At 50.0% G+C, this 18,445-nt stretch overlaps 1 protein-coding gene across 2 annotated transcripts; it reads right to left on the bottom strand.

The window, feature by feature from the left end:
- Positions 1–50: 50 nt before the first annotated feature.
- Positions 51–18,159, bottom strand: LOC101947769 (uncharacterized). 2 transcript variants are annotated; one of them, XM_008163933.4, is made up of 5 exons: positions 14,365–18,159; positions 12,049–12,170; positions 4,537–4,635; positions 2,906–3,070; positions 51–1,543 (listed from the first exon to the last, which is right to left on the bottom strand). In XM_008163933.4, exons 1-5 carry the CDS (start codon positions 14,459–14,461, stop codon positions 1,397–1,399), a joined length of 630 nt encoding a protein of 209 aa, XP_008162155.2. In that variant the 5' UTR covers positions 14,462–18,159; the 3' UTR covers positions 51–1,396. The 2 variants fall into 2 exon arrangements, with proteins under 2 accessions (XP_008162155.2, XP_008162156.2); XM_008163934.4 differs by having other exon boundaries at positions 303–1,543; positions 12,049–12,167; positions 14,365–14,603.
- Positions 18,160–18,445: the final 286 nt, after the last annotated feature.

The following is an 18,445-nucleotide window of genomic DNA, read 5'->3' as shown; positions in this document are numbered from 1 at the left end:
ACTGTTGTGTTTAGGTTCCACATACTGCAGAAGAGAATTTTCCCTTCCCCTCTTGTAAAAACACACTCTCTCTCTCTCACACAGACGATATTAAGAAATGAAAGCCTGATTAGGTTTTGTCTTTTTCAAACTCAAACCCCAACAGATTAATGCCATGTCCCCTTGACTTAGAGGAGGTGATGTGCTCACACTTTCAAAGCTAATTTGACTAAGTTTGGAACTCCCAATTGGGCAAAGAAGTCAGAGCATCATATTCATCAGCTGAAGCGTGAAAGAGGCATAATCCAAACAACAAAACTTCAGTCTTGTCAGACTGCAGACATCTTGTGATCTGACTGGCCCTGTTTTATCCACAACATTGTAAACAACATTTTAAAAGTTCATCCTGAAATACAAAAAAGTAGTTGAAAATCTGAGTTGCAGTTACATCAGCACTGGGGAAATTAGATGATCTGATCTCCAGAATTCAAATAGCCATTTGTTTATGAAGGGGAACTGAGTGTCTTAGGGTGTTATCAGCATGGTTCTACCCTTGCACCTTTCAGGGTGAAGTCCCCTGAAGTTACATTAGCTTTCCCAGTTGCACGGTTTGGCACACAGCTCATGCTGTTCTGAAATGGGGCTGTTCTCTGCCTTTGTTTACAGCATTGTGGAGCAACTTGCTGTACAATCCCAAGAGTCCTAGCCCTTGGTGAACCTTTATCTTGTCGGAACTTATAAGCCTTCCTCCACGTAGCATTTTTAAATCCCCGAGGAATGTGGAGCACGGAGCTATGATTTGATGATAGCTCTAGAACAAATACATTCATTGTCACTTGCGGGTCAGGATTCCCACTGGTACCTGATAAGGTAAATGTTTTTACAACATAAGAAGTAGATAAGATAAAGCATTTGAGGACGAGATTCCTAGCTTCCGAGGTTTAATACTTGGAGTGTGGGGCAGTAGCTGCTGCAGCCTCACAGAGGCTTACGTTACAGTGAAACAGCCCCATGCCTTTGCTCCAGAGTCCTTGGCTGAGTGGACCATCACCTTTGCTCTGCCCCCTCACATACAACAGAAATGGCTGAGGATTATTCCATGGTCTTTGGTTAAGATAAGGTTACTGGAGTGAAAATAGTGGAGCAGAAATCCCCTCAGGTTTATTCCACTGTTTCTGGGAGAGAGATGGCTGTTAAATCGATCCTGGTCTTCACTCCACCTTCGTTCTTGGAGGGGAGTGAGTTGATGGAAATCAACACTGCTTTGCCTGTGATTGGCACAAGGGGTTCTCAGCTGTTTGTGTGACTGGCCGAAGGCATGAAGTTCCATTCCGCCCTGCCGGCATGGAGAGACCTCACAGGACCTGCTGTCCTTGCCACAGAAGGAAGGAGAGGTGTTCCAGGGTTGATTCCCATTCTACACAGCTGTGTTCCTTTGAGTTTGGTAGCTGACTGAGGCCTGGAATGCGTCCAGCAATCCATGCCCATCTGGTAACTCTGACCCTGCTCCAGTCCCTGAGACAGCTGGAGGATGCCTTAGGGCTTGCTCATAGGGAGGTGGCATCTATCAGAGAGGAGAGGGGAATCCATTATACTGAGCAGAAACACAGTGGTGAAGATTAACCCATGTTATAGAACAGCTTTATGTGAGTCCTTTCACACCATTGCCACAGCTCTAAAATTAAATACTCTGGGCCATCCATTAAACGCTTCTTAGAACAGCAGCACTTTCCACATTGCCAACTAGATAAGTGTGCAGGAGGAGATTATAGGTCCACTGCAGTTTCTAAAGAGCGGCGGTGGAAATCCAATGCAGCTATTACAACCCATCCCACCCACTCCTATGGCCCGTCTCCTCATCCCCAGCTATGGCATTTGCTGGTAAGTTCAGGGATCTGTCAGCGTTTCCATTAAAAACCTTTTCTCAGGAAATCTTCCCTGTGAAACGATTAATTTCCTGTTAGAATAAGATTAGCCATTACATATTCCCCTCCCCCACCTATAAATCTTCACTTCTGCACAGAAATCAGTCTGCGGCGAGGTGCGTGGTACAGAGCTAGGAGCCAGAACTCCCGCGTTCTAAACCTGGCTCTACCACCAGCGCCCTCTGAGGCAAGGCCCTTACCTTCTCGTGCCTCACAAGGCGCTAGGGGTTTAGTAAGTGCATGTAACGCACTCTGCGCATGCAAACTGCCCTTGGAAGGCAGGGCTAAGTGTTGTTATGTCAACTGCACGGATTCTATTTTGGAGACAGGCTTAACGGCTCAACCTTTAAAGGAAGGAAGTCAGTAGAGGAATCCCACTGCATTGAAAGAGTCACAGGATTTCCATTCTGCCCCAAGCAACCCTGGGTGTGGCAAGACCGAGAGGCTGCCATTTGGTACAGCAGACTTTTCCCGCCTGGGGTGCTGCCCCAGGACTGACCTCACCTGGATGTGGACGCTTCAGACAGAACACTGCTTTTCACTAGTCTACTGAGCGGGAGGCTTAAGGGTTGGATGGTGAGCACCAGGCAAAGCCTCACAATCCACTAACTTATGAACAAGCCCAGGCAGGGGAAAAAGACATTCAACAGTAGCAGCAGCGAGGAGGGCTGCCAGCATAAGGAATGGGGGGAAAAAAGGACTTGGAATCCCGAATCACATTCCAATCTTCAAACCGATGGGTCAGACCAGCAGCTCTGTCCCCTCTCCTCGCGCTCTGCAGATGCCCTGGGGAGGGATCAAGCATTAACCTGCAGAAATGTAACCACAGGGAATTTCCTGGAACCCGGGTGTGCCTTTCCCAGAGAGAAAGGGAACTGCAGAGACAGAGAACAGAGTCCTCTGCTACTGCAGTGCGGAGTGCTGGCCTAGAGGCAAACAGGATGAGACCACTGCTGTGCTTCTAGACAGGATTTTGGCAGCTGAAGCAGCCTTCCACTCACCTCCTGGGAGGGGTCCACCCACAGTCCAAACCTCTCGGCAATCAGCTGATGGATCTCCCGCTGCCGATCCTTCTTCCGCACGCTCTCGTAGCTTGGCAAGCGCAGCTGCTCCCAGGGAGGGAGCTGATAGCTGCTGGGGGGTCCAACGCAGAATAGTTCATCTCCCTAGAAATACCCAAGCCGCCCAGCATGGAAAAACGTCATACGACTGTCAGCGGCAGTCAGCGCACCTAGTCTGCTGGGAACTCCATGGCCCAACACTCCTCAGCCCAGGAATTCTGTTCAGGATGCCAACTCTCAGAGTACCCCCCCAGAGACAGGTGTCTGTAGAGCCCTGTGTCTAATGCACCTACACCAGCACCCCATGATGATGGTGCCCTAGAGTTCTCACTGCAACCCCAGGCTTGCAGCACCCACACCAAGGAGATTCTGTCCAGAGCTTCATGCCCAAATCATTTCTGCTATAGGACCATTCTCTCTGGCATCCTGCACCCACATCTAAGGGGATTTGATCCACTACACCCAGGAATTGCCCCACACCCAAATACCCTCCCCAGGATTCCCCCGGCCTCCATACCCAAAGCATCTCCCACTACGTGACATGATCTCTTTGCAGCCCTGTTGTAATTACTGGGCCTATGAATTTACCTTAATTGTAAATTCAAGTGTAAGAAGTTAGTAAAGTGCATAAAATGCCACCATAACCCATAAGAGTTGCTGGGAAAAGGTGCAAAAGGGAAACAGGCTGAATTAGTACAAACAAAAAGGCCTACAAGGACTGTGTTAAGATCACGTCTGGCACACAAGAAGAGTGTGGGACTGGAAATCAATGAGCCAAAATTAGTGTGTTGGAAATTAGGCCTAATTGCTGAACCAAATAATGAGAGGATGGACTATTCTGCCCATCACTCCCTTTTGGGGTCCTTAAAAAGACAAAGCCTTTGGGAGGGAAATCAGAAGCTGCTGGCTGGAAGATGGGTGGACAGGAAGAGAGCTTTACTATCACGCTGCAACCTCCATCTTCTCCTGGGACCGTTGGGCCTGCCTTGTCCTGACCCTGAGAACCGTCCTGATGTGAGAGGGACCCAGATGACTGCCTTTTCTAGCTTTGTTGGGTTTTTCCTCCTCGCTCTGGTGTGTTTATATCTTGTTTTGTCTTTCAGGAAAATGGGATCAGACTTTAACAGCTCCAGTTATGATCATCTTTCATACCACCTCAAAGGCTGTCATAAATAGGAGGGGGTCCTTCCAAAACCTGTCTGTGGCTAGTAGGAAAGGGAACAAGGGGCGTTGTTAAAATGGAAGCCTCACTTAGTTCCTTACATTGCAAATGTTGTCAATGTTTTTCCTTTTCTGTATTTCAATAAAGGGTTAAAAAGATTTGTAATGGTGTGTTTGCCGTGGTACTAAGCAGATGGAGGTCTCTGTATACCAAACCCTGAACGCTGTTTAAAACTTTAATGTTGGGCAGCGACAGGGTCGCTTGACTTGGGCAGCGACAGGGTCGCAGGACGTTAAGACCCTTGACTCGCTGGGCCCATTTATTCCATCAAAATTAATACAACAGCCCTCTCCCCAAAGCACTCTTACCCACCCCATCAGGGAAGAAGCCGTACTCTCAGTACCCTCACCTGCACCCCAGGATTCTCGGCAGGGCTTTCCAATTGCTGTGCTCCCGATTGGGGTCCCACCAGCCGCTGGTTACTGCTGAAGTATGGAGGAGGACAATCCTATATGGCATGAGGGGAAGGGAAAGGAAGAGAAATGAATACAAGGTAAGAGCCCATCTCTGGCATTTGCTGTGCGTGCCGGGAGTTAGGGAGGCGCGTGGTGTGTGCTGAATGCAGTCAGCAGATTGCCAACAGGAAATAACATGTCCATCTCTACTATAATACCGAGACTTATGGCGTGTGGCTTCGGAGGGTGTTGAAGTTGCCATCAGTAGCAGTTGGAAACAGCCCTGCTTGGCCGCATTCCACGCTCCCAGCAAGAAATAATGCAGCTTTGTAAACAGTCCTGAGCTCTCCGCTCTGGGTCTTCCATTCTGTTTGGCTTTCCTGCCCAGTTACCCTCCACCCCATCCCTAGCTCCGTGCATGGTGTTGCTCCCTGTGTCCACCGTTCACAAGTGTGTTCTCTTTGGCAGCATTCGCACATCTGGTCAGGCCAGCAGAATTAAGGCTGACAACAGGCTTGTCGTTTCTTATGGACAACTAGATTCCTATTTCTTTTAAGCCTGATGATGTCTACACCATTAAGCCATCATCTCCTGGGTGGAAATATCTGGCCTCCCTGGAACCTCTGGTTCACACCTCAGCAAGGTGGACTCAACCTATTGTCCTTACAAGGGAGAGAGGTTGAGTTCCCTGTGTGGGCCTTTCAGATATGACTTTGAAAGCCTGGAGTCTGTTCTCTATGAATGTTGGAGACCTCAAGGCACTTAACAAAATAATAGCAGTTTGCCCTGGGACCCTTGGACAAAATTTCTCTGCCCGTCACAGCTGCACAATATAATGGGCACTGCTACCCTTGGCTATAACGTAACCTACTAAAATGAAGTGAAAGGTGTTAATCTGTGGTCTTGTCTACATTGGGGAGAAGGGAATGATGGATGGGGGGGGGGAATGAAAAGCTTTTTGCAGTGTGTCTGATAAAGTGTTGTACACAAGCTGTGCCAGTAGTGCGCACATGAAACGCCTGTTGAGTTTTTCAGTTTGCATCGCATATACCCACAGCAGCAGCTTGTTGTGAACTGAGGGTGTTGCATTCAAGATGCAATGGGCTTAAATTGCAGCAAGGAAGGTTTAGGTTGGACATTAGGAAAAGCTTCCTAAACCATCAGGGTAGTGAAGCACCGGAACTAATTGCCTAGGGAGGTTGTTGGATCTCCATCATTGGAGGATTTTAAGAACACCTGCCAGGAATGGTCTAGTTATTACTCAGTCCTGCCTTGAGTGCAGGGGACTAGATTAGATGAACTCTCAAGGTCCCTTCCCGTCTAACACTTCTATGATTCTTGAAGGGAATCCTGTGGTCTTCTGCTTTACTGCACAGCAGTGTGGATCCTGGGATTGTTTTCATGGTGAATTGTGGGAAGCGAGGTGGCTTCAAACTTTTGAAAACTCCCATGTCTTCACCCCCTGTTTCCTTTGCGGGTGGGCTAGCACCATTTTCAGATTCCTGTTGGCCAGCATGGACCCAGCAATGCTCCGCTCGCTGTGGTGACAGCCCCAAGTACATAGAGGCTGCTTGGGCTGTATTTCAGACCTCAAAGCCGGACACATTTGGCTGTGGAGACCGCTCACCGCCGAGTGCATGATGTGGCAGCAGCAGCTCCTCCAGCAGCAGCAGGAGATTCGGCGGCCGAGTAAGTGGGCCAAAGGTGAGGAAGAAGAGGACACTGAGCAATTGGTACCAGAGGAGCAGTTCCTGGGTCAGCCACACACTGGGCAGTGCCGTTTCTGGGCTTGGATCAGAGGAAGAGGGTCACTCTGCAGACCTGGGATGACCAGCAAGAGAATTTCAGGAGGGGAAGGGCTCCCTTTTTTGAGAGATGTGCTGAAATACATGGAGCTACAGCGTACCAACTTGCCGGGCCCCATACCTTGGGTTTTCATTATTTGACTCTGCTGTGGGCGGGGGTGGTGTAGAGGCTATGGCTGAGCAATGCTGCCAGCCACCATTTTGAGATGAGGAACAGGTGTTTCAGGGAGAGTGGGGCAGGAGTTTCCCAGGCCGGACAGCAGAGGGAAGCGGAAAGGAAAACAGGCAGATGGGTACGTGCCCTCCGCAGCGCAGACCTGCGGACAGCAGATGGTCAGGGCTTTAGCACATAACAGAGGCCAAGTGCTTGCATGGAGCAGCCGCCATCTTGGGAATATAGAGGGGGGCTAGGGGGGGGGAGCGGAGAGCAGGAGCAGAAAGGAGAAGAGGGGCAGGGGCTGGAGACTCGGAATGGTTCCTAACTCACATCTGTGTAACACGGCTGCAGCCATGGGGCCCCCGGAACAGACGCTAGCTCAGTTAACACAGTAACACCACCACGTTGGACAGGCAGGAACTTACACCCCAAAGTTTCCTCCACTCCAGAGGCTCTTCCCTCTTTGGTCCCGGCCTGAGTTCCCGGCTGGGACTCAGCCGGAGTCCTGCCCTGCAGCAATACGGCCTGGCTTTCAGTCACAGTCCTGAGTCCTAACCAGATCCTGGCTCTCGGGCATCATCCGGCTCATTCTCCAATGAGCCCTGCTGCTTGGCCTTAGGGCAGGGGGTGAGAGAGCTGCGAGCAGGAGCCACAAACTGTCTGTCTGGGTTGGGGGTTGTATAAAATTGGGTAAAATCCTGTCTAGATCTTCACAAAATGGACAGATCACATGGCCCCTGCCCAGTGTTTTCCTTGCATCCCTCGTTTTAATGTAGACCCTTCTGAGCTGCTTGCTCTTGCCCCAGCACTGGCAGGCATCTTGGTCATGACCCCTCGTGGACATCTGCTTGGCAACCTTCACAAACAGCTTGTCATGATGGTGACCGGCCCCAAGAGCTTCCTGCCCTGAGGCGTCTCCCCAGGGGGCAATGAAATCCAGGGTCTCAGCAGGCCTCCAAGCAGCAACATGGGCATGTGGTGGGGTTTGTGGAGTAGAATCGCTGTAGTCACAAGAGCGCTGATGCACTCGAATCTAGGAGCAAATGGGCACAATCTAGCCCTGTGCCAACTTTTAAACAAGGGAGGGGTCATCCTGGGAACTTGACACCAGGGCAGGGGAGGGCACACAGGTAAACAGACAGGTCAGTAATGGTCGACGGCAAAGCAGCACAGGATAGCTTGAAGAACGCCAACAGCGATGCGCAGCCGTTGTGTGCACACGACCCACAGACCGAACTAATTCAATTTGCAGCAAACTTTGTCCATTTGCAAGAGGACTCCAGAGTTTGTGGTAAGTGTGGAGTTAATGCGCTGTGGTGCATTGCAGTGTGCGTATGCTAGTGTTTTAGAAGCAGGTTAACTCAACTTGAACCGGTACAAGCCCTGTGTCTAGTACGTTAGTGTGAAATGGAGTTTTCAATCAAGTTAAGCTAGTTTGACTGAGCTACCCGGGGTGGGGAGTGGAGGGGAAGCACCTTTCTCCTAGCATAGATAAAACCAGTACGAGAAGTAAGTCATTTGCTTGTCCGCACAGGAAAAGTTATTTCAAAATAAGATACAGTGTGAATTTAAAGTGCAGTTGTTACTCTGGAATAGTTCCAGGTGTAGACACACTTACTCCAGAACAAGAGTTCCTTTTCCTTAATCCACTTTGGAAATGGATTAAACAAAACATGAACGAGGCACTCTTATTCTGGCATAAGTGTCCACACATGTGGTACTATTCCATAATAGCAACTGCACTTTAAATTCACACCCTACCTTACTCTGACATAACTTTCAAGTGTAGACAAACCCTTACTGTGGACTAAGAACATTGGCATAGGAAGCCATTCTGCAATAGCTACTCTGGTCAATTTCCCCAATAAGACGTTGGTGTCAGGGCCAGACTTAGAGTTCTGGGCAGTTTACTGTTCCCAGATATGTGCTCCAACTATACCCATCTCTTCCAGCAAAGAATAACTCCCCACACAATGTCCAGGTGAAGCGAGGAGGCAGACTGTAATTGCCCTCACTGGAATTTGGCCAAGGCCAATCACTCACATTCTTGTGAAAAGTGTCATGTGATCTTTACCAATTACAAGTGGTTGGGGTTTTATGTTTCATCCACTCTTTGTTTCTCTTCCTGTTGGAATCAGCGTATTTATGGCTCTCTCTCCAACGTAAGCCATTGCGCGGATCCCATTGTCTCTTAATGACTTCGGAGAAAATCCGATCGTTTACTAGTCAGCATGTTTGTTTCTCCTAATTGCCAGCCCTGCAAGATCAGCCCTGGATCTGCAAAGCAAACCAAAGATTTACTTTTGCTCTTTATTGCTTATAAAGACTATCTCACCTGGTCAACACATACTTTTTGTACACTTTGACTATGTTGGTATAGGGTACAATTTTTTAAAAACTGAAATAGTTAAACTGGTACAACCCCTAGTTGGTTGCACTTATAAAGGTGCATTACGCCCATATAGCTTATTCTCCTTTCCCATAAGGCAATAAGCTATACTGATATGAAAGTACCTTTCTACCAATGTAACTGTGTCCACACTAGGGGAAGGGGGATGGACGGTATTGCTTTAACCGGAGTGGTAGAGTTAAAGTGGTACCACTTGTGTGTGTGGACAAGGCCCCAGACATTTCCCTGCTTGTGTGTTTACATGCAAATATCAGCACCACACTTCTGCTGTCTCTGCAGGAGTAGGGTTACCATACGTCCTCTTTTTCCCGGACATGTCCGGCTTTTCGGCACTCAAACCCCCGTCCGGGGGGAATTGCCAAAAAGCCGAACATGTCCGGGAAAATGCTGGCCAGGCACTTCCCCTCCCTCGGCGGCTCTGCTCCTTCCCTGACTCTTCGGCTCTGTTTAAGAGCCGAGCTGCCCGAGCGCTACCGGCTTCGGGCAGCCCCCATGCCTCCGGACCCTGCGCCGCCAGAGCCCGGGAGGGGAAGTGCCCGGCTGGGGGCGCAGGGTCTGGAGGCAAGGGGGCTGCCCGAAGCCCAAGCGCTACCGGCTTCACGGTTTGCCGGGCAGCCTCCAGACCCTGTGCCCCCGGCCGGGCGCTTCCCCTCCCGGGCTCCAGCTGCGCTGGGGAAGCGCCAGCCGGGGGCGCAGGGTCTGGGGGCTGCCCGGCAAACCATGAAGCCGGTAGCGCTCAGGCAGCCCTTTCCGCGTGGCTGGGAGTGGGAGGGAGGAGGGGGCGGAGTTAGGGCGGGAAAGGGGCGGAGTTGGGGCTGGGCTGGGGGTGGGAAAATGGGCGGGGCCATGGCCCGTGGAGGGTCCTCTTTTTTTATTTGTTAGATATGGTAACCCTATGCAGGAGGACCCTGACAAAACGCAAGGAGAGCTGAAGAGATACAAGCCTTGTCTTCACTACAAAAAAAGAGTGTGTGGAGGGGGGGTGTCATTAACCGGATGTAGAATCCTAATGCACAGAAGGCAGCCTGCAGTTTTCACATGAGTTAGAAGAGCAAGATAAGCCCTAATCACCAACTTGATCTGGTAACTGAAGTGCAGCTTTGGGTTTTTACCTTGAGATAAGGACACACCTTTCTTGTAGTGAAGACAAGGCCATATACAGACTAAAGGAATCCACGTCCCCTCTTAGTAGATGGGTAAGAAGAGGTGCAGCCTCATATCTGGGGGTCCTCCAAAGGTCCTCTAAGGTCCTCTTGCAAAAGATGTGACATTTCAAATGTAAACCACAAACAGCCCCACCCTTTCATCCTTAACTACCACAAAGGAGCCAGACGCAGGAGGGCCTTTTGCCTTTGTGGTTCACGTCCGGCTCTTTCTGGTTTGCATATCACCACTCTGCAGTCCCAACAGAAGAGGGAAGTAGAATTTAATTCTCTTGATTACGCACAAGCCAGAATAGTCTCCAGCTCACTCTCCCAAAGCCAAACTACAGGTCACCGGATCCCTATCCCCGCAGACACAGGGCTGTTCCTGCAATACACAATTCCCAAACAGAGGGTTTCTCACCACTTCCATTGGGAAACTATTACCCAGCCTAATCCATCGCAATGGTCACAAACCCAAGCAGCCAGGACTCTGAATCGCCACAAAGAGCAGATCTGTGGGGCGAGATGGTGCCACGGTCACTTTTCTCACCACAACTGCACTGGCATCTGCTTGACGTGCATGAGGACAGCTGCTCACTACCTGTGGGGAGGAACCCATTCTGCTGGGGTCTCCCCTGCAGGGGAACGTGGAGACTCCACAAAGAACAGCTGTGACAGGTGTGTGTGCTGAAGCCTGCTGCCTATTCACATCTCACTGACAACAGGAGGCCAACCTCCAGGAGCAGGAGGAAAGACGTTTGCTGGGAGCTTCCGGCTGTTCCCCTAAATACGTGAACGTGGAGCGCGCCCCCTCGGAACAACAGAGAGGAAAGGGGTGAAGTGATCCAGCTGGGGTCTCCTGGCCCCCTCTTGCTGTGCCGGGAAAGTCGGCAAAGCAGCCCTTGTTTCCAGTATGATCTTCTAGTGGGAGTTCAGCCTGTGATGGCACTTACTTCAGATTCTGACATTTGCCTTTCATTGTCTGAAGAAGTTTCTCTCTCTCAGTCTAGTCTCCCCCCCCGCCCCCGAGCTGATATCCCTTTGGAGCTAGGACAGGGGAAAATTCCAATTACTTCTTGGCACATGGTACCCATGTATGTATCTGCATCCTACCCTGTATGTATCGGCCTCGTACCCTTCCAAACTGCCCCTCCTCTGGAGTCCCAAGCCCTGCCAAGTCCTTCACAGGCAGGAATCAATCCCGTAGAGGTAGGGAGATGGGTTGGATGATCTAACTTCCATGACCTAAAGCTGTCCCCTGAAGCCAGGGATACGGTTGACATGAGCAATGGGGTTCCGGCTCCGGCTGGCTCCCTCAGCACAAGCTGTGGAGCGCATAGAGCAAGTTGCTGACATACCCGTGGCAGAGAGTGGCCCTGTCTTCCAGATCCACTGTGCTTCACAGTAGCGTGTCCTGCTGTGGCCCTTTCCCTGTGAAGAGGAGGAGTGCAGCAAAACCTGGCTCTGAACACGAAAGACGTAGGGGAGGGAACTCTCTGTTACTCTGTGAAATTCAACCACTGCAGATGTCAATTACTCAGAGCATTCTCTGATACTCATCTCCTACCTCCATGATGTGCCCCCGATTGGCTGCTTTTGATCACTAACTGTACAGTCAGGCAGGTTTGGGGGCAAAGGCCTCTAGTTGGGCTTTGTTTGGAGAGAGAATGAACGATCAGCAGAGAGGCTGGGGGTCCTACGCTATCATTCAGCAAGAGAGGACTATGAACTGGGCCAAGCCACCGTCCGGCATTGCACTGCAAAAAACGAGGCCGTTCCACGCTGGCTGGAAGACCAAGCCACACCAGGGTACTCTAGCCAGGTTTCCAAATTGCAGCTCGACTCCAAACCAGCACATCACGGAGATTAAAGCGATCTGCCCATATTCAAGCAAGGATTAGGGCCCAGAGTATTAGATGGACAGCCAGACAGGTGGGCAGGATACTTACATATTGGCTGGGACTCTGAAAGAAACGGCAGGAGCAGAGGAACTGGCAGCACAGGGGGTCCCGGTGGTACAAGAGCAGTAGCAGCACCAAGATCGCCACTACGAACACAGATGAAGAAACTGCTGCCAAGATAAAAGAGAACAAGCAAGTTCACCACCCAGCCTGGAACGCCCAGCAGGTCACAACCAACCTGGATGCTCCTTAAACCTCCCCCTTTCGTTCTCTATCTGGCGCTCCAGGGAGGGAACCAGGTGGCCGACATATAACCATCTGCCAGCCAATTTCCCAAGAGCAGCTGCCTCATTCCTTTCCAAGGACATTTAAAACTCCACTGGGCAGTGGTATCTCTGTCTGCAAACATCCCTTCTGTGCAGCTGGGGCGTACAGCAGTTAGTTCTGTACTGAAACTGACTCCGTGCCCACTTACCCTTCATTTGGGCAGAATGGAATCAGCCCTAATACGAATCAGGACAAGCCAGTAAACCATTGCCTTTCAGCTGAGGCTCTCACACCACTTCAGCTACTGATGAAAAGCACGGTATAAGAGCTAGGTATTATCATCATTAACTCTCATTCATTCTCCCAGCTCTTGAGAGGTGGGTCTTATTTATAGTCTGTGGAACGGGATAAGCAAGTTACTCAAAGTCAAGAAGTGCATCAGCAGAAGAGAGCCAGGAGTAGAAGCCGGGAGCGTGGACCCACAGTCCCCTGCTCTATTAGAACACATTCCTGCTCTAGCTTTCACACAAGTGCTCTCTTGCTCTCCCCTACTTCCAGGCCTGCAACCTGGAGAGGGCTGGAAGGTGAAATCTCGTGTTAATTACACAGGGGCAAAGGGGTTGAGGTCACAAGACAGGCTGACTAGCACAGCACATTAGTAGAGAACTGACACACTGGCCAGGTTCAGCGCTCAGGGTTCTGCATCTCCCTGGCTAGATCACTGACACGTAAAGCACAGCACAAGAAGGAGCATTTCCTACAGTCCTCAAGAAAGGTAAACACCTAGAGCAGGACTCCTGGAGTTCTATTCCCAGCCCTGACACGGACAGGCTGCGTGGCCTCAAGTGAGTCACTTAGTCCCCTCCCCCATGCCAGCCTCACATTTCCTCTTCTGTGGATGCAGAGGGTAATATTTCCCTACGCCGGAAGGGTGCTGTGAAATTTACCATAATACAGTTGTGTTTGTATAGCTCTTGTGAGATCATCTGGCGAAAGGTGCCCTAGAAGGGCTTAGTATTGCTATTAAGTATTGCTATTAAGCAGTGTTTGCCAATGTAGTAGCAAAAACATGGGATTCAGGACTCGGGTCTTGGCAGGTACGTTAAAGAGGGATTTATTTCCACATACGATGTTTAGAAAGTGTAGCATCGCATCCAGTCTGTCTAGGGGATCTCCAACAGATTTCATTTGTGAAACATTTCAGGTGAGGCCCCCCTGACTCAGAGATCACACTCCCCCGTGGACAAAAGGATCCAATCTTCCTCCCTGATGGAGTCTTTATGGAACATGCCAGCTGGCAGGAGGGAATTATTTCCCGCTCCACCATATGGAGTCAATACAGGTTGACAGAACGGGCTGCCTGCCTTTTTTTTTATGGGCTGGAATAGTGTGTCTCCATTTAATGGGTCACCTGGAAACCAGGCTCTTCAATGCTAGTTGTTCTGAACAGTATGTGATGGACACATGATAAAACCCAGGTAAGCAGATGGTCATTTCAAGGCAGACCAATTAATGCAAGATCAGCTGCTCCAAGTTGGCATAGGGAAAGGCAAGTTCTCTCCCCCTAACTGCGGCCTCTCAAAAAGTCTATCAGGGAAAGGGGGAAAAAATCCAAATGTTCCCAATAGAAAAGCACCTGGTGGAGCTCGCCCCTCACCCTCTCACTCCATGCACAACACTGGATTTTCAGAGGTGCTGTGCACTTGTAGTTCTAATGAAGTCAATGGGAGTGAGGGGTGCTGGTCCCTCTGAAAATCCGGCTATGTACGGGGTGGGGGGGTGCTCTCCCTCTCCCCCCAGCCCAAGTACCTTTCACAGCAACTCAAGAAAGTAGCATTCCTAACCCTGATTGCACAGACATGGCACAACAAGGTAAATGCAGCACTTGGGAGAAATGAGCCCTCCCCCCCTCCCAGTGCTGAAGAGATGACAATGGAGCCTGGAAAGCCCCGGAAGAGGGAAACAAAAGGGACTTTTACTCGGGGGAAGGGGGCACGTTTGAGAGTTTTGCTGTCCTCCGCAAGGGCCTGCAGTAAAAACAGCTTCTCACTTCCCACCCCAGTGAAGGGAACACAAAGAGACAGACCGGGTACTCACTTGCAGCTATGATGATGGCCACTACATTGCCGTCCATGGAAGTGCTGGCAGTGGGAGGAGGTGTTAGCACATCGCTGGGCTGGGTCATCTCTGGCATTGCCCGATGTGATCTCTCCTTCTGCTTCCTGGCTCCTCACACAAGCCAGACGTGGTTACATGTAGAAGCTCCAACCAGGCTTTGGAACAACAAACCCCTCTGGCCTTGGCTCAGCCACCTCCTAATTAGCCTCACTCACGTGGCTGAATCCAGTCTCTCAAAGCAAGCTGGTCTGGCTTTATTTTCTCCACAACAATCAACCCTGTCAACTGTTGCTGTCTTCCGCCATTCAGTCCATTCTGTTCTCATCTGTCCACTTGAGTCCTGTTTTCCTCTTCCTCTGATAAGCAGACCTGGGTCTGTGGTGGGCCCTAATTACATGTCTCCTTGATAAGGTGACTGGGTTCTGCTCTCTCCTTTCCTAGACCCCTGAACGTGGTTCGGCTGAGTTCTGGTGCCTTCTTCCCTTGGTAGCTTGACCAGTCTCTGGTGGATTCCAGTTGCTTTTTCCTTCTGTATTTTGACCTGTTTCTAATGGCTTCTGGAGTCTCCTCTTCTTGGTGCACTGGTTCTGATCTCTCCTTCCCTGGATGCACTGGCCGAGGTCTGCTGGGTTCTGGTCTCCCCTTTCCCTTGAGAAAGTTATTTGCTGTCAGCAGGGTTTAAACTGGGCCTCATCTCCTTTCTCCAAATAATGTTATACGGCCCGGTTCGGCTCGAAACCGGGAGTCCGTCCTTGGGGAAGCCCTTCAAAGGTTCAATAACTTCTGGGCCGGGCCGATTTGTTCCGGCACCTCAACTTGGACCGTGCAGCGCATCTCTCTCCCACAGGACCGAACTTCAGGCGTTGGGTCAGTCTCGGGATAGTCCGACTCACCGGCAGCTGATATCTCACGGACTGGACCCGACCGAACCAGCCTCCTGGGCTCCGGGCCAGGCTCGACCAGGTACCGCCAGGCTCACGCGTAGATCTTTGCACCTTCCACCTCCTACCCCCCCCCCCATCTCTCTTCTCATTGGCTGCTGAATCATCCCTCTGGGCTTTCATTGGTTCAAAGTGAAAATTGCTACAATCTCCCAGTGGAACGTTGTGTCGGCGGTTGCCATGGAGACGCAGCACGTGGGGAAGAAGAGAGAAGCTGTTCCACGCCTCCAGCTCCCCATTATCAATGGATTTTATTGTGCATCTTGGTGCAGCGATCAGCCTGTAGGTTACAGCTGCACTGATCTCCCCTTAGGTGTAATGCAGCCGCAGCTAGCAGCACCTCTTCAGCCCATGCAGGGCTTCGAGAGGAAGATTCTGCTGCAACTATACTGGAAACATCTAAATATATTATCCTCCTTGCCTCATATACTTTGGCTCCCCTTTCTATAATGGCCTTCCCCAGTGTAAGCTCTGTTTAAATAACGGAGGGGAAAATACAACAAAAACATGGCTCACTGAAACCCACGACAAAACCCTCCTACATCGAGAGATGGTTTAAAAATACCCGTCTCTCTCGCTCAAGCTGAATAAGACCCGTCAGATGAGCCCTTAATTTATACCCGTGTTAGAAAGGGAAGGAGGAAGTCTCCCCACGACTCTTAAGAGCTGTTTTTCGGTATGTTAATCCACCCCACCCGCCCCCAGAAATCCTCATTGCCCTTGGAACGGAGGCTGAGCCTTTAAAGTGATTTTAGGGTTTGCAATGATGCAAGGCGCTCCCTCTGCTGGAGCTACGCCGTATGGGTAAGAGAACAGACAGAAATGGTCACTGCTTAATGTTGGAGCACAAGTGCTGTACAAACGTTAAGTAACGCGATCAGACCACGTGTACAGGTCATTGTTTCTGCAAATGGTCTTACATGCAGGATAAGACTGTCTACTATGTATATTATCATCAACCTCAAGCATTTAAAAATTGTGAGTCAAGCCCCACAAATCGTGAGGGTTGTTTTCTGTGTTTGTTTTTTAAATAGTGGGGCTTCTGCTTCAGGATTCATGTTCTCCAGCTTTTCTCCACCAACCCCAGGGCTAGAAAACTTAGCTCTCTTTTTTAAAAGTGAGAGGTTCACGAAATTGCATGACTTAAGAAAAAGCCACCAGCTGCTACAAGTTGCCACCACTGTAAACTCAGCCCCTTCGTTGGACATAAGAACCAGATTCTTTCCAAATGTCTGCAACAGAGTTTGAGTTTCCCTCTTGCCCCTAGCAAGGGACCCCTCTCGCTTAGTCGGTGATGCTGGGAAAATGTCATAAGGATGGTGCCCGAGCTGTATCTACTCTATACCAGCACATTTCACAAAAACTAAATACCCTTATTATTTTCCTTGAGCTCACAGCAGCGTCTTGATGGTTGTAAGATGCTCCTGGGGAAGAGGAAAGAAAGGGAAGTAACAATGTTCTATTCCCCGTTCTCAGTGAGTATTATTTCATATTTCTATTGCAGTAGCACATAGAGACCCCAGCATGGAAAGAGGCTCCATTGTACTAGGTCCTTTACAAACACGTACAAAACCCAGATCCCCCCACTGAAGCTCTTCCAGCCTAAAGCCAACAAGCAAAACACAAAGCGTGGGAGAAAGAAAGATACAATCAAAGTGATGCATTTGCAGTACAAAAACAAATTAAATGCCCATGTCCCCATCTGCCCCTATCACTAGCTGGTTTCTTAGAGGTGTCATGACAGCGCTGAGTGTGGAGGGCTTTAGAGAGGTAGGACCTGGCAGATCAGTTCAGGAAGAGCCTTCCACACATAAGTGGCAGCATGGAAGAAGACTTCGAGTCCAGCACACAGGGAACAGGAGTAGGCCTCAGGAGACCTGGGATCTATTCCTGGCTTGCCACTGACCTGCTGTGTGACCTTGGGCAAATCACTTCACCTCCCTGTGCTTCTGCTTCTCCTCTCACCCTGTGTCTGCCTAGTTAGACTGTAAGATCTTCAGGGCAGGGTCTGCTTATACAAACCCACACTAAAGTACTTGGCACACTGGGGCTCTGATCTCAGTTAAGGCCACTTGGTGCTGCTGTAACACAAATAATAAAAACAAAGTCACAGCACTGGCAGAGAAAATCCACCCCAGGCGGCTTTTAAATCCACCCAAGAAACTTCCTTCACATCTTAGCCAGAGTGAACGTGGGCAGCACATTTAAAGGACCACACTCTTGAACTAGTTCCCATTCAAAACCAGGAAGGAACACAAGGATATGCTGGGGCAGAGTAGGTTTGGCTGTAGCTACGCACCGAAGATCAAACAAATACGTGGGAAAAACACAGAAGCAGCTTTTGTTTAATGCATCTGGTGTTATTTACCCATTAAATGGGAATGGTCTCTGTGGTGCTGTTACACAGTCTGGTTCCTGAATGCTTTGAAACCATGGAGCATTTCCTCTATCAGCTCTCCTCAGACTCATTAAAAGACGGTTCTGGCACAGTTCAGGCAGGCAGCCAGCTCTATGCACCCTCGGGTGTAGCAACGCACAGGGTGGCTAAAAGGGGCTATGAATGTATTAATAGGAGTTAGCACTTCCCTTGGACAAGTTCCACCTGCTGACAAACATTCAGGAATCAAGCCTCACTCCACACTTGCAAGTGAAATATTGTCAGGAGCATTATTGCCACTCTACGCTGGGGAAACGGAGTCACTAACATGTGAAATGACCTGTACAAGGTCCCAAGGAGTCCGTGTATGGCGCAGAATAGAACCCAACGCTACCAAGATCCTGCCAAAGATCCTCAACTTTATGAATATGTAGCGCCTGTCACCACCGCATCTTATTATTAGGGAGCAAATGGCGGTGGGGAAACACTGCATGGCATAAAATCTCCACTTCTGCCCCCAGAGGCATTCTGGGCCAGCAATTCTTATCCCACCGCTTCCAAAGCTCCCCACCCCACATGCAGCTTGCCTCTTGGGTTCAAGTCGGGCCTCAAGCAAGAGCCGGACGCAGAAGCAGCAGTTGCCCAGGGAACAAAACCATAATAAAAAAAAAACCAAAAAACCAGAGAGGCAAACAGCACCAGGTGTGTAGCAGGGAGAGTTACAGAACGAGGCTTCCTGAAA

This window comes from Chrysemys picta, chromosome 12 (genome assembly GCF_011386835.1).
Source record: "Chrysemys picta bellii isolate R12L10 chromosome 12, ASM1138683v2, whole genome shotgun sequence".
Classification (NCBI taxonomy): Eukaryota; Metazoa; Chordata; order Testudines; family Emydidae; genus Chrysemys; species Chrysemys picta.
Note: the sequence above shows the minus strand (reverse complement) of the source record. Positions and strands in the feature narration are given on the sequence as shown.